Source organism: Oryza brachyantha, chromosome 3, assembly GCF_000231095.2.
Source record: "Oryza brachyantha chromosome 3, ObraRS2, whole genome shotgun sequence".
Lineage (NCBI taxonomy): Eukaryota > Viridiplantae > Streptophyta > Magnoliopsida > Poales > Poaceae > Oryza > Oryza brachyantha.
The window spans coordinates 929,642-943,776 of NC_023165.2; the positions used below are offsets into that span (position 1 = coordinate 929,642).

General features: G+C 44.6%; 4 protein-coding genes across 4 annotated transcripts; 1 reads left to right on the plus strand and 3 right to left on the minus strand.

Moving 5' to 3' along the window:
• Positions 1–1,542: 1,542 nt before the first annotated feature.
• On the minus strand, positions 1,543–3,776 carry LOC102719563 (peroxidase 5-like). Its single transcript, XM_006649231.2, has 4 exons — positions 3,491–3,776; positions 3,194–3,388; positions 2,910–3,075; positions 1,543–2,074 (listed from the first exon to the last, which is right to left on the minus strand). Exons 1-4 carry the CDS (start codon positions 3,704–3,706, stop codon positions 1,674–1,676), a joined length of 978 nt encoding a protein of 325 aa, XP_006649294.1. The 5' UTR covers positions 3,707–3,776; the 3' UTR covers positions 1,543–1,673.
• A 1,083-nt stretch (positions 3,777–4,859) lies between these two features.
• LOC102716669 (syntaxin-52-like) lies at positions 4,860–7,987 on the minus strand. Its single transcript, XM_040522740.1, has 7 exons — positions 7,680–7,987; positions 7,313–7,414; positions 7,080–7,184; positions 6,471–6,573; positions 5,992–6,036; positions 5,797–5,872; positions 4,860–4,909 (listed from the first exon to the last, which is right to left on the minus strand). The coding sequence occupies exons 1-7, from the start codon at positions 7,985–7,987 to the stop codon at positions 4,860–4,862; spliced, it is 789 nt and encodes a 262-aa protein (XP_040378674.1).
• Positions 7,988–9,065: 1,078 nt separating this feature from the next.
• LOC102716949 (peroxidase 5-like) lies at positions 9,066–10,339 on the minus strand. Its single transcript, XM_006650922.3, has 2 exons — positions 10,045–10,339; positions 9,066–9,964 (listed from the first exon to the last, which is right to left on the minus strand). The coding sequence occupies exons 1-2, from the start codon at positions 10,291–10,293 to the stop codon at positions 9,188–9,190; spliced, it is 1,026 nt and encodes a 341-aa protein (XP_006650985.3). The 5' UTR covers positions 10,294–10,339; the 3' UTR covers positions 9,066–9,187.
• Positions 10,340–12,798: 2,459 nt separating this feature from the next.
• LOC102719842 (nascent polypeptide-associated complex subunit alpha-like protein 1) lies at positions 12,799–14,084 on the plus strand. Its single transcript, XM_006649232.3, has 3 exons — positions 12,799–13,057; positions 13,254–13,387; positions 13,523–14,084. The coding sequence occupies exons 1-3, from the start codon at positions 12,883–12,885 to the stop codon at positions 13,859–13,861; spliced, it is 648 nt and encodes a 215-aa protein (XP_006649295.1). The 5' UTR covers positions 12,799–12,882; the 3' UTR covers positions 13,862–14,084.
• Positions 14,085–14,135: the final 51 nt, after the last annotated feature.

Consider the following 14,135-nt stretch of genomic DNA (forward strand, 5'->3'; position numbering starts at 1 on the left):
CAATCCACAGGCGACATCTCAGCTACGCGGAATGCTGCTGCTGAAGCTCTTCGTTGCCAGCTAGTAGTTACACTTCACACAATCCACAGGCGACATCTTGATTGATTGCTTCATTTGACTCCTGCATTGCTACTCACAATTTTGCAAATGGGTCCTTGCTCCACATGCATGATTACCATGAGATTTCCTGGCAGTGGTTAACAAGAGAAAAAAGGACTTAACTGTACTGGTGTAGTGCGCGGTTAATTAGAGCAGAGCAGACAACTCAACGCCAGATTCTTGCAGGGTGGCTTCCACGTTAAGGAGAAGCTAGCTTAGCATGAGGCTTTTCCCTCAATCGCACCATTAAAGTTTGATGGAGTGACACTGTGTTTGGATCTGTGCATTAGCTTTACCAAAAGGAATCATAGTAGCACGTACATCAGCAAGTATAAATGCAGGGCCCTGCAGATTTTGGGCGAAGTTGGATGCGGTAATAGCCAATAACTGAAGAAACTAGGATCATTCCTTAGGCTGTTTCAGGACAAAACTTCATTGTCAGAATAATTCGAGTTCGGGCTTCAGCAATGAGAATTCAGAAACGTGGATATCCACCGAAACTATGGGATAAAACCCCTTTGTGTTAACTGCTAGTAGCACCTACCAGATGGATGTGTAGTGGTGGTACTGCCTGCACATGGATGCAGATGCAGCCATGCGGCTAGTTGTGTTTGGTAGAAGCTGGCTGCATAAATCACGCAGAAAAACCTGGAAAATTTATAGCCTACCAATCAACCCAGCATGGACTGTTGTCGCTTTGACCTCATTTTGAGAAGCCATGATAAAGTGAAGTTGCATAAATCAATACCAGTACTGTAGAAAAAAAATCATTTTGAGAAGTTGGCGTTAATCTGTAACAGTACTACTATAAGCCGAATTGCTTACATAATCACTAGAACTTAGCTGTAATTTTGGTGGTGTTATGCCGTTTGCCACCACAATGCTTCATTTATGTCATAGTAGCAGGATTCAGGAGTATCATTTCCTTAGCCTCGTCTTGTAGACTTGTATTCGGGCTAACCACTAACTCCTCCTTTTGTTTGTTCTTCCATCTTGGCAAAAGTTGCTCTGATGAAAGTGTGTATTGCATTTGCAGGCCTGTTGATAGATTCTTTTCGGCGTCAACTTTACTGCCAATAACTAACAATTGTTCGTAGAAAGGCTCCGTCTCAGTCTTATCGATATTCGCTGTCCGGTTCAATATATAAAACTGTGATCTCTAGATTTTTAGGTTGGTTCTCAAGTTTGCTCGGCACATGAAAAAAGTGTGTACGCGCGTAGGCAGCGTCTGGCGCCGATCCATGAACTCACCAGCCACATAAAAAACGCTTTTTTTTTTCCTTCCCTGTATCTCCAGGCAACGCGCCATGGCACCGCAGGTTTTTTTTATGAGAGCTTCGAGAAACTCTGAGCTTGCATGTCTGCTAGCTCTCGCCTCCCTGCACTATATAAATTTCCAAATTCCAAACGATCGAATCTCTCACGCGTAACGGATTGACTGACTTCAAAACTAATGTGTAATTTCATTGAACTTTTGCCATCTGACAAGAGGTGCATAGAAGCAAAAGAAGAACAAGAACTCTGATGGGAACAAGAAGATGCTTCAAAAATGCTGCTTTTTAATCAGCTTAGTTTCAGTTGGCAACCCTGCAGTTCGTGCGGATCTGGCCGTTGCTGCCGGTGAGCACCTGGATGGCCCCCATTTTGACCATGGCCTGGCCAAACCTGGTGGCGAACAGGTACATGTTGTATGCGTTCTGCGCGACGAGCGCGGCGGTGGCGTTGTCGGCGGTGAGGGTCTGGTCGGAGGCGAGGACGCCGCGGCCGGCCAGGAGGTTCTGGTAGTAGCTGGTGTCGAACGTGTTCTCGCTGCCGTCGTCCATGGCCACCGTGTTCCCGCTCCCCTGCGGGCACACCCGCGCCAGCCGCGACGCCATTGCCGCGTTCAGCGCAGGGTCCTGCCCCGTGCTCGAGTTGTACCCGTACAGCCTCGAGCTGAACGAGCTGCAGTGCGTCACCCCGATCGTGTGCGCTCCTAAACAAACAAAGAAAAACAAAATCTTTTACTCTTCTCGGGAAGAAAAACACGTAGATTTGCTACACAGCCAGATCCCGTTAGAACAAGATCACCCCGTCTTTTGGCTTTTGTTATGCTTTTCTCAACCTTAACTTGATCGTTGATTTTGAGGTTTTTAAATTGTAGCTTATTTTTTAATTTTAGCTCCTAGATCACTATGAACACAGATATAAAAATTTTTATTCGTAAATTATTTTCTACTTATAAATATGTTGTTTGACTTTTTTAGAAAGACAAAAGAGAAATTTTATAGTACTTGGGTAGGTACTGAGAGGTACTAAAATTTTAATGTAAAATTTGGTAACTTATAGTACCTAGGTAATAAAAAGTACCAAAATTTTACACTAAAATTTTAGTACCTCATAATATCTTCTCAAGGACTATAAAATTATTCAAAAGAAAAAAAGATAACCCCCGATATATCAACCTAATAGCAAACCAGTTAGGTAAGATAGCATTCCCTCCGTTTTTCAAATTGACGTCATTACTTTTGAATATACATCTAACTATTTGTCTTATTCAATTTTTTTATTTATTTAGTAATAAATTAAATCACAACAAATAACTAATAATTATATAATTTTTTAAATAAGACAAATAATAAAAATAGACTCAAAAGTCAAAAAAAAAAAACAGTATTCCATTGAATTGGATCAACGGGAGTACCGTTCTCTGCTACACCACATTTGTTATTTCCACACTTGCAAACTATTGTTTGGGCCTAATTGGATAGTGGGCTGGTTTCCACACAAGTGCCTACGATATGGGCCTATAAAGTTAAAATGGGCCATACCTGAAAGGGTGACCATCTCTTCCTGGGAAAGCCCATACTTGGCAAACATGCGTGTGAGAGTGGGCACATCTGCCGTGGGAGGGGGCAGGCTCGCCATCGCGTCGGACGCGACGGAGGTGTTGCCGTCCCTCCTCCCGGCCGGAACTCGGTACGGGCTGCCGCCGGTCTGCATTGCCGTCCACCACCGCCGCCGGCGCCACCGAATGTAAGTTCAGCTATGTCTCACAGCGAGATGAACTGAACGGCTCGCGAATGGAGAGAGAGAGAGAGAGAGCAATGCGTACCAGCACGACGCTGTCTCTGGCGGCGAAGGCGAGGACGTCGGCGCAGGAGACCACCCCCTTGCACGCGCTCTCCAGCCGCTGCTTGGCGCTGTCCACCACCTCGAACCCTCTCAGGCTCTTGTTCGGCGGCGCGTCCTTCTCCGCCGCCGTCGTGCTGTTCGCCGCCGAGTCCAGCAAAACCGACGCGTCACATCCCTAGCTAACACACGGGGTTCACCATCAAGCATGCATCACCTCATGGAAAGTATATAAGCAGGAGAGATTAAGATTGATTTATAATGGTATATTGGGAATGACCTTGACGAAGCAGTCATGGAAGTGCATCCGGACAAGGCCGGCGGCGAGGCCAGGGTTGGCGCTCACGGCCTTGCCCACCTCGTCTCTCACGATCACTTCGGCCTGGGGGCACGACTGGTCGTAGAACCCTACCTGTAGCTGCGCTTTTGCAGCTCCAGCGCACAAGCTTATCAGTGCCACGACCACTGCACCTACCGCCGCCGCCGCCAACTCCATGGCCTCGATCGCGATACGATCGATCTCGCTAGCTAGCTAGCAGCTACTAGGCTCTGTCGACTAGTGCGTCAAAAGACCTGCACAATGCGGACAAATTTATAGCTAGGTGGCTAGCAAATGATGTCAAGAAGAACCCTAACTAGTCTCGTGGATGAACATTGGTCACTCCAGTGGACTAACTAGTCTACATGCATGTTCTTAATCAACTAACACTGGTACTACTAATTGTCACTGACAGGCATGTTCAGACAAGCTTTCAGGCAGCCATGTGAAGGCCTGTGGCTAGAAACATGGCAAGATTTTTTCAGGCGGTCAGCATTGGGATAACAGGATTAGCCATGGTTGGTGCAGTGTGTGTAATTAAACAACTAGTAGCTAGCTGCTAAATTAAACAGCTGCTGCGACTTGCAACGACCGTTTGTTCTTCGGTGTCATTAATTGCAGTTATCAAAGAGCTGGCGTTTGTAAATGTGTCATTTTTACCAAGGGTATGAGGATTAGGAGGGTTTTCATTTCGGACACAGTCCTAGCGATCGAGGATTTGAAAAATTGAGTTGCTTCAAGATTGGTCAAGGCATCTAGCTAGTTGTCTCATGTGCTAGGGACAGAACCGAACGTGCATGGAGTTCTAGAGGGTGGATATAAAAATGGCAACCATCATGTGGTTAAGCGTGCAAGTGGTGCAAGATCGAGGTAGTTTTGCACTTTGCAGGGCATGTCATAGGGCAGGGATCCGCGAAGGGCAGCACAAGTGTGATGGTTTTTATGCTAACTATAGTGTCTAGTGGGTTGTACGTTTCATTGATCTGGAAGATAGGAACACAAATGAGATCGTCTTGCAGGGATAGGGCATCCTATATGTTTGTAAAATGCTTTCACATGTGGCCAAGTTCATGTTTGCGTATGGCAAAGTTGGAACTTGGAACTAGTAGTTTGAAAAGAAAAAACAATTGTCTGCATAGGCCATGTGAGTATGGTGACAATAGTCCACAACAATACAATACCATTTTTTTTCTTCTCTTTTTAAGATTTAGACCCTTTTTGTTGGATTCAGACAAGAGGACTGCAACATGAAAATGGTGACGTGCGTCCAAGTTTCTTCCTATTTGTAATGGCATTTTACGCCCTTTTCAATGTCTTTGTGACACTGCTACTACACGATGAGAACCCATATTACAAGTATAAGAAATACAGTAGCAATGATCAGGGTTTGCAAAAAACCACGAAAACCGCGACGGTTACCGCGGTAACCGTGCTCTCCGCGGAGGCACAGTTTCGGTAAGCCGTGCTAGCCGAGTTTAAATTTGAGGAGAATTTAAAAAAATTGAGAAAATTTAATGAAAAAATATGTGGTATATGTTGATATATAGTGTAGTTTTGTCAAAGAAATTAATGAAACAATGTATTCCCAGCGTAATGAAAATTCCATAAACGAGTATTTCGGGAAAAAAAATTAAAAAATAGCCTATTGCAAGTAATATTTCATAGAAAGATGGTCAAGAATATTTTGTGTTGAGTCATTATTAATTTACACTAGACACTAGGGTACATAATGTTGAAATACAAATATACAATGATGGATATATGGAAAATATGTATAGAGAAAAATTATCGTGCATCTTAGTAAGTATATAATAGTTTTATTCGTAATAATGGGTAGTAGGTATAGTTGTGACGCAACAATCAAAATAAAGTTGTTACTTGTTATTGGAGTGAATTATTTGGTGAAGGGTGATATGCCGGTGTATATTTGTATGTTGTAATATTAAAATTTAGAAAATGTCATGTGAAAATTTTCTTATTTTCCCTATAACATGTTCTATTGTCATAAATATAGTCACAAAATATTTTCCTATTTTTCATGTATTTGTTTAGATTTTTTAAAATTTTTTTGCATTTGACATCACACCCGCGGTCTCCTCGCGGTAACCGTGACAAACCGCGCGGTAAGCCGCGAAAACCGTGCAAGTTTAAATTTAAATTTTTTTGGATTTAAATTTATTCCGATTTTTGCGGTTACCATAAGTGATCCGTGGAAGCGCGGTACCGCGGTTTTAACGGTTTGCGCGGTAAGGAAAACCTGGTAATGACAGCCAGCAAAAGGCTCGTGCAGGAGCCGCTTTTCCTCATACGCGTGGTTACAGATTTCAACCTTTTCTCCGCACGCTGTACGTACAAACACGAAACAACACTTGTTAGGTAGCTTATTATCTTTGAAAGATGATAAAAAAAACATTGCATCTATACGACTAAATTAACAACAGATATTGCCATTATGAGATCACCTGAAGCTGGTTGCTTTTCTCGTCTGTTCTCTCGGCTAAGTCATCCTGCAATGTTCATGTAAAGCATTGGTTTAGGTGTCAGGAACCCAAGTATTTAGGGCCTGTTTAGTTTGTAAAAAGTTTTTGCAAAAACATTAAATCAAAGTTTTTGACACTCATTTAAAGTATTAAACGTACTCTAATTACAAAACAAATTTCAGATTCCGTCTGGAAAACGTGAGACGAATCTTTTGAGTCTAATTAATCTGTCATTAGTATATGTTGGTTACATAGCACTTATAGCTAATCACGTCCTAATTAGGCTTAAAAGATTTGTCTCACGATTTCTCGCATAACTGTATTGTTCATATATATTTAATGTTTTATTTACGTGTCTAAAAATTTAATGGAATGTTTTTGCGAAAAGTTTTTGTGAACTAAACTGGCCCTTAATTCAGAAACGACGCCTACAATAATAGGCACAAGCTAGTGATGCTTACAATCAGCCTAGTGTGCAGATCCAGCTCCTCGTTGATCGCCAGCGCAATGTGCTTCGTGCTGACTATGCTCTCCTCCAGCTTGTCCAATTCATCGTCTTGCTCTGCATCACAATTCAGAAAAGTTCAGTCAAGTCATTGACCACCTCTACATGGAGCAGCACACGTACTTGCTGACGGCAGACGGAAAGGGAACAAAGAAAGAGACATCATTTATACCTTTCATGACCGGAGACAGAAGGCAGCTTATAGCACATGGGTATAGATATATTTGTTACTTGCATATCACTCTAAATAGTCACTAAAAAATACAAAAAAATTTGAGAAAATAGTTTAATATGAGTTATTTCACTCCAGCAACATGCAAGCTTAAATTCAACTTATATAAATTGTAGCAAAAATAACAAAAACAATTATAAATATGCATATACTTAGTTTCAGTTTTGTTCGTTTTTTTGCTACAACCTGTAGAAGTTGAATTTAAACTTGCATGTTTGTAGAGTGGTATAACTCATATTAATCTATCTTGTCAATTTTTTTATATTTTTTGATGACTATTTAGATGCATACAAGCACACGGGTGTATGCAAGTGTGCTTAAAACTGTTTCCCTTTCATGACCTTCTTCTGTAACTCAATGATCTCCCGGTTGCCCATCTCAGGGATGCTGCTTACATCGACCTTCGCGTGATTATCGTCCGGTCCAAGCAGTTCGTTCCTAAGATTCAGAAAAACACAAGGAGAAAAAAAAAAGAATTGCTTTAGTGTTCAGAGTTCAGACCTGTAATTGGAACTCAACTGAAGCTCCAAAGTAGTAAAAAGCAGTATATATACAGGCAAATTGACCTGTTGGAGGAGCGCTTCATGGTGAACGGCGCGCCAACCTCCTTCACCTTGGAGCTCAGAGTTGAGAGCTTCGCTGCTAGCTTGTTCAACTCCCTCAAGTTTCTGCCATGTTTAAGCAAACAAAATTGAGAACTTTTATATTGGCATTATTGAAATCCAAGGGTGTATAGCGATTTGATATTTCACTTAATTCTATTCAATATTTTTTAGCAAATTTTAAATATACGTATATATTGATAGTATATACTTTATTATACTGTACACCGTTTACAAGTTCTCAGTAAATTATATCACGGTTAGCGCCAAAATTAATTAACACGCTCACGTGCAGCTGCAACAGCAAAAAAAAATGTACCAATTCGCTTACATGCGTTGCTTGTTTGGGAGTTGAGATAGGTATTCCTGCATCATGTCCAGCCTGGTCTCGAGAATCGCGACTTTCCTCCTGATTTCGGCGGTTCGGCGCTGCAACTCGTGCGGCAGCAGCGACGGCGAGACGGACTCCCTCTCGGCGATCCTCTCGACGACGTCGGCCACCAGCCGCTCCGCCTCGTCGAACCGCTTCAGCCATTCATCCACTGGAGAAGACGACGACGCCGCTGCAGAAGAAGAAGCTGGGGACGGGACGAAACCTCCGAACTGATTCGTCGTCACCGGGAGAAGTGGGTTCGCCATGTGCGATCCGAGCGCTGCGTGGTTCTAGTTGTTGCGACGGGTTGTTCGTGTGATCATCGATCAGACCATCAGTGAAGATCGAACTGGTTGATCAAGGAAAAGTTCTAACTATGATCGTTCGTTTCTGGGTCCAACACAGCACAGGGAGGGAAACCAGATCAGCTACGAATACCGACTTGGTTTCTTTCTTTCCGGTGTACGGCTCCGTTTCGGCCATGCTTCATCAACATGGGCGCTGTGCCGGCCCATATTGACGTGGTACACGGAATTGGGCCCCAAATAAGTGGTACACGGAATTGGGCCTTAAGACTTCTATACGAGCCTTCGGTGATGAACAGTACAGATTTTTTTTATGTTTTTCGTGCACGTTTTCCGAACGGTTAAAACATGTATTTTTTAAAAAGTTTTAAACTTTATCATCTTATGTTTTTAAAGTATATTTTCAAACCTGTGTTCGTTATCCGTTTATGAGTATTTTTTTCATCCTTAAGGAGGTATCATGAGGTAATATTGTTTTTTATGTAAAATTTGATATCTTCTAGTATCTAAGGTACTAAATTTTACATAAAAAACAAGGGTACCTCCTTTTACCTTCTCAAGGATGATAAAATGTTCTTCGTTTATATACTGTTAAATAGCTATTAAAAATAGATGATCTTTTATTTTTCATAAAAAAATAAATACAGCCGAATCACACAGTTTTTTTTTATTCTCATCAGACAAGGACGAGAACATCTATTGAAAATTGTCAAAATGTAAATACGGTGTAATTATATAGTGTAATTATATTGCTACTTACATACAACTATTTATACGATACTTCTTTAAACCCCACGTTAGCATGCCCTTCCACTACGCGCAGCACACGGGATAAATCCTCTCACCCTTGCGTGCCCTTTGATTTTTTTTTTCTCTTCCTACTTGCATGAATCTGGAAGTAAATTTAACTGTCCAGAACTACGTGAAAGTTACATACATATTTGTATTTTGTGTAAAATTTATCAACGGATGTATCATGTATGCATGTATAGCAAAATCGTAACACAAATACACAATTCATTAAACCATAGCATGGGTGCATAACAGAGTGGATCCCAAGCAGCAGAGCAGAGCTAGGAGCGAGCTTAGCTAGCTCGTTTGCAACAAATTATTACCACACGGGTGGAAGCAAACTGAGAGATGAGCAAACAAATGGATCGTTCAGTTGACAGCGGCACACTTGGTCCTGATCTCGCCGCTGCTGCCGGTGAGCACCTCGACCTGTCCCATCTTCACCATGGCGGCGGCGAACTTGAGCTTCCACGGGTAGCCGCCGTACGCGCTCTGCCTGACCTGCGCGGCGGTGGGTGGGCTGGACAGCAGCGCCTGGTCGGAGGTGAAGAGGCCGCGGTTGCGGAGGACGGCCCAGTAGTAGAGCGCGTCGAAGCCGTTCGGCGTGCGCGGCTCCATGGGCACGGCGAGGTTGGCGTCCACGGCGCCGTCGGGCCCGGCGGGGCATGCGCGGCGGAGCTGCGACAGGAACGCCGGGTCGACGCTGGGGTCCGCGGCGCCCATGGCGCTGAAGTTGTAGAGGCGGTCGCTGAACGACGTGCAGTGCGCCCGGCCGATGGTGTGCGCGCCGGACAGGGTGACCATCTCCTCCTGGGTGAGGCCCTTGGCGGCGAAGCTCCGGGTGAGCTCGTCGAGGGTGAAAGTCGGCGCCGGGATGTTGTCCGCCACCTCCGACTCGAGCGACACCGTGCCGTCCCTCCGGCCGCCCGGCACGTCGTAGCGCGGCCCCCCCGTGAGCGCGACGCTGTCCCTGGCGGCGTAGGCGAGGACGTCGGCGCAGGAGACGACGCCGGGGCAGGCGGCCTCCAGGCGAACCTTGGCGCTGTCGATGACCTCGAAGCCGCGCAGGCTCGGGTTGTTGATCGGCGAGTCCCTCTCCGCGGCGCTGTCCGGCGTCGACTCCAGCAGCACCGACCCGTCGCACCCCTGCAACAACGACAGCAACATCCATGCATGGATCACAAGACGCATGAAAATGGTGAACTGGCGTAGCCGTAGCGACGTACCCTGACGAAGCAGTCGTGGAAGTGCATCCGGACGAGGCCGGCGGCGAGGCCGGCGTTGGCGTAGAGCGCCCTGGCGACCTCCTGGCGCACGATGGTCTCCGCCTGCGGGCACGTCGCCGCGTAGAAGCCGGGACGCAGCGACGACCCGTCGTTGGCAGGGAAACCGCCACACACGACAGCCAGGGCGCACAGCGACAGCACCGCCGATTCCGCCGTCGCGATCGACCGCGTCATCGTTCGTCTCCCCATCGTTGTATTATGTATGATCTGCCATACACACAACGCAAGCTAGGCAGCTAGCTACTTCACTTCACTTAATTTTAGTGAGCTGACACGAACATATATATAGCCGGCGGCGCGTTGTTAGGTGAAGTGGCGCGTCCTAGTAATTTGTAAGGTTTTTTTTTTATCATATTTAAGAAGCAATCTGAGGTAACAAAAATTTTAGTGCATATATTTTATTTCGAGGTATTTTTGCACTGAAAAAGTTAAAAAGAAAAGCTCAATTTGTAAGAGCAAGGGTAATAACGTAGCCAACAAGCTGGCTATAAGATTTTTTATAGTCTTTTTTTAGCTCACTCATATCCTAGTTAGCTCTTCATCATTAATGCAGGATCCACACGTCACTCTCATAGAATTTTTTGGTTCATGTGCCCAAGCTGGCTACAAGCTAAAAGCCTACTTACACTCTCTCTCATCCACTCTCTCCTGCATATAAGCATATAGCCAGCTATTATATTTGCTCTAACGTGAGATCACGCAGGGCGTCACACTGGCCAACTTGATGATCGACCTCGGAAAGTGTGTTTGGGTGGGTGGGGGCGTGCGTGATTGGATAGCGCCGGGTAATTGGGTTATTGGCACACTCAGGCTTACTGGAATGTCTGGACTATATGCATAGAAATAGCTCCGGGTTGAGTAGGATTTGGCCACGAATTACATGTGCCTGGCATCGACTTAATTAATTGAGACGCCATTACTGAGCTCATGGATCACTACGTGCACGATGACTCGCGTTGGTGCCCTGGTGCGTGGATTTGGTGGCACTCAATGGGACAGTAAATGCTCGGTTATCAAATACTGCCTCCTCCGTCTCTAAATATTTGACGACGTTGACTTTTTAATACATGTTTGACCATTCATCTTATTTAAAGAATTTACGTAATTACTAATTATTTTTATATCATTTTATTTATTGTTAAGTATATATATATATATAACTTTACATATTTTTTAAAAAATTGAATAAGACGAATGATCAAACACGTATAAAAAAGTTAACAAGACATTTAGAGATGGAGGAGTTTTATATAGGTAGATCCTAGGTTCATCCATATAAACAATCGTCCTAATTCTCAGTAATTAGGAAATGAAATGTGCCACTAGCAAGCTGTAACACTTTTCACGTGTAACTAGGCGCAACGCAACGGTACGAATATTCTTATTTTTTGAACTTTTTTAATTTTAAAACTAGATCCTTTCAAATCTTATTTATGAATCTAAATATTTAAACACAGCAATCTAACTGGCCACTACTAGTGTGACCAAATAATACTGTCACATCAAATTAGTATGGTAGACCCAATTGCTTATAGTGTGCCATTATAATTTGGTCATGCCATATGAGATGACATGACAAAAATGTTCACATTATTGGAGACGGTTTAATTTTAAAATTACAAAAAAGAAACCAACGAAACGTGCTCTGTGGATTTAAACATGCATCAACACGTGTGCGTACGTAGTAGAGTACAAAAATATAATGGCTGTGAAACTTTTTGTATAGCAACCTTTGTTCCAGAACTCCAAAAGGCTCCACTACATCTTCGTGAACGATCGAGTTTGGGCGACACGCAAGCAGCCATGCAGGTAATGGATATCACCCGCTGGCCATAGTCATACAAAACAAATACTAATGTTTATGTAGTACTACTTTCGATTTTTATTTATTTGACCATTTCATCGTATTTTAATATATATATATAATTATTAATTATTTCTTGTATTTTTGCTTATCATCAAAGATACTTAAGCATGATTTATACTTTTGGATATTTCCAAATAACATGAATATGGTGAATGATAAAACACAATAAAAATTTAAAAAAAAGAAAGAAGTGTACCAGCGGTCTTTAAACTTGTGTGCATGTGTCATATAAGTCATTGAGCTCTCAAAATGTATTTTTGGATCCCCGAACTTGTTCAGGAGTGTCATATAAGGTTTAATCGGGCTCCGATCCGCTTCATCCGCTGACGTGGCATGCCACAGTGGCGCCTACGTGTTGGTGAGGCCATGTGGGTCCCACATGTCAGTATCTCTCACTCCTCCTTATTCTTTTCTATCCCTTCTCGTAGGCGCCACCGTGGCATGCCATATCAGCGGATGGAGCGGGTCGAAGCTCGTTTGGATCTATATGATACCTCCGGATAAGTTCGGGGACCCAAAAATACATTTTTGAGAATTCAAAAATCTAGATAACACATACATACCAGTTTAGAGACCGCTGGTGCACTTCACTCAAAAAAAAGCTCGGCTCGGAATTATCCCAGCCAAATGGAAGAAATTAGCAGCGTCAGCGTGTATGCACGGCAAGATGGAACCGCGTCACACGAGTTCCCATGGGCCGCGGCCTACGCTGCCACGGGAGAAAACGATTGGCCCACACGTGCGGCTTCTACTGCAGCTGCCACCAACATAGCCCGGCCCAACAAGTGGAGTAGATAAGTCGCCGCGGACTCGGCTCGGCTCCTCCCCCTCCTTATCCTGAGCCCTGAGGCGATCCTCCTGCTGCGCGCGCCACCACCGCAAGTAGTTGCACCGTGAGCCTCCTCCTCGACATGGTCAGCGAGCAAACGCCGGCGGCGGCGACCACGGTGGCGGAGGTGGACAGCGGCGCCGCGCCTCCCGTCAAGCCCGACGAGAAGGAAGAGGACGACGTGCCCGTTGTCGAGGACGCCAAGGATGACGACGACGAAGAAGACGAGGATGACGATGAGGACGAGGATGACGACGGTAAAGCACTTGGTTCCTCGTTGTTGTATTCTGCCACTGTCAGTGTAATCTTGTGAAGAAATGCAGCGTGCAGTAGAGTTTTTATTACTGTTCAGAAATGTGTCGATGCGTCTGGGTGTTTTTTTTTTCCTCTTAATTCTCACGATTAATGTGCTAGGTTAGCTAGATTGACTTGCGGTTTTTGATGACATTGAAGGTGAGCAAGGTGCAGGCGGAAACGAGGGCTCCAAGCAGAGCCGGAGCGAGAAGAAGAGCCGCAAGGCCATGATGAAGCTCGGAATGAAACCCGTCACTGGAGTCAGCAGGATTACCATCAAAAGAGCCAAGAATGTAAGAAACCGTACTAATCCACTCTGCTCGACTCCTAATGAAAACCATTTATTTATTTATTTATTTATTGGAATGGAAGACAGAATAAGTTAAAATCGTTTTTTTTTCTCCCTGAACCCTGTGCACGTGCTGCAGATATTGTTCGTGGTGTCAAAGCCTGACGTCTTCAAGAGCCCGACGTCGGAGACGTACGTGATATTCGGCGAGGCGAAGATCGAGGACCTGAGCTCCCAGCTGCAGGCGCAGGCGGCACAGCAGTTCAGGATGCAAGACCTGAGCAAGGTGATGGCAAAGCCGGACGCGGCGGCGGCGGCGCCGGCCGACGAGGAGGAAGAGGTGGACGAGACAGGGATAGAGCCCCGCGACATCGACCTCGTCATGACGCAGGCCACCGTGTCGCGGGCCAAGGCCGTCAAGGCGCTCAAGGCGCACGACGGCGACATCGTCAGCGCCATCATGGAGCTCACGGCCTGACGTCACGCCCTTCGCTACACCTGCATTGCTACCTCTCTTCATTTCAGCATCGCGTTTTTTTGTATTTTTTTTTTGCTGGTGCTTTTCGTTGTGTGCTTTGCATAAGATGTGCTGTTTGCTCACATATTGGACTTTGCGTCACACTTTCAGTTTCCACGTTAGCATCATCTTAAATTGAGTTTCCAGATTTAATTAATTCGAATGGGAGCATCAAATTTATCCAGTTCGATGTTATTTTGTCAACTATTGAGACGATAAATAAGATGGTTACCAA

What these genes read in the sequence shown, in the direction of transcription:
- LOC102719842 (XM_006649232.3), top strand. Translation starts at nt 12,883, where the DNA reads ATGGTCAGCGAGCAAACGCCGGCGGCGGCGACCACGGTGGCGGAGGTG. An exon ending in TGAGGACGAGGATGACGACG is followed by an intron (nt 13,058 to 13,253) that starts GTAAAGCACTTG and finishes ATGACATTGAAG; the next exon opens with GTGAGCAAGGTGCAGGCGGA. An exon ending in CCATCAAAAGAGCCAAGAAT is followed by an intron (nt 13,388 to 13,522) that starts GTAAGAAACCGT and finishes CACGTGCTGCAG; the next exon opens with ATATTGTTCGTGGTGTCAAA.
- LOC102716949 (XM_006650922.3), bottom strand. Translation starts at nt 10,293, where the DNA reads ATGGGGAGACGAACGATGACGCGGTCGATCGCGACGGCGGAATCGGCG. An exon ending in TCCACGACTGCTTCGTCAGG is followed by an intron (nt 9,965 to 10,044) that starts GTACGTCGCTAC and finishes TCGTTGTTGCAG; the next exon opens with GGGTGCGACGGGTCGGTGCT.
- LOC102719563 (XM_006649231.2), bottom strand. Translation starts at nt 3,706, where the DNA reads ATGGAGTTGGCGGCGGCGGCGGTAGGTGCAGTGGTCGTGGCACTGATA. An exon ending in TCCATGACTGCTTCGTCAAG is followed by an intron (nt 3,389 to 3,490) that starts GTCATTCCCAAT and finishes TGTGTTAGCTAG; the next exon opens with GGATGTGACGCGTCGGTTTT. An exon ending in AGAGATGGTCACCCTTTCAG is followed by an intron (nt 2,075 to 2,909) that starts GTATGGCCCATT and finishes TTGTTTGTTTAG; the next exon opens with GAGCGCACACGATCGGGGTG.
- LOC102716669 (XM_040522740.1), bottom strand. Translation starts at nt 7,987, where the DNA reads ATGGCGAACCCACTTCTCCCGGTGACGACGAATCAGTTCGGAGGTTTC. An exon ending in TTACAGAAGAAGGTCATGAA is followed by an intron (nt 6,574 to 7,079) that starts AGGGAAACAGTT and finishes GAATTGTGATGC; the next exon opens with AGAGCAAGACGATGAATTGG. An exon ending in AGAAAAGCAACCAGCTTCAG is followed by an intron (nt 5,873 to 5,991) that starts GTGATCTCATAA and finishes TTGTACGTACAG; the next exon opens with CGTGCGGAGAAAAGGTTGAA.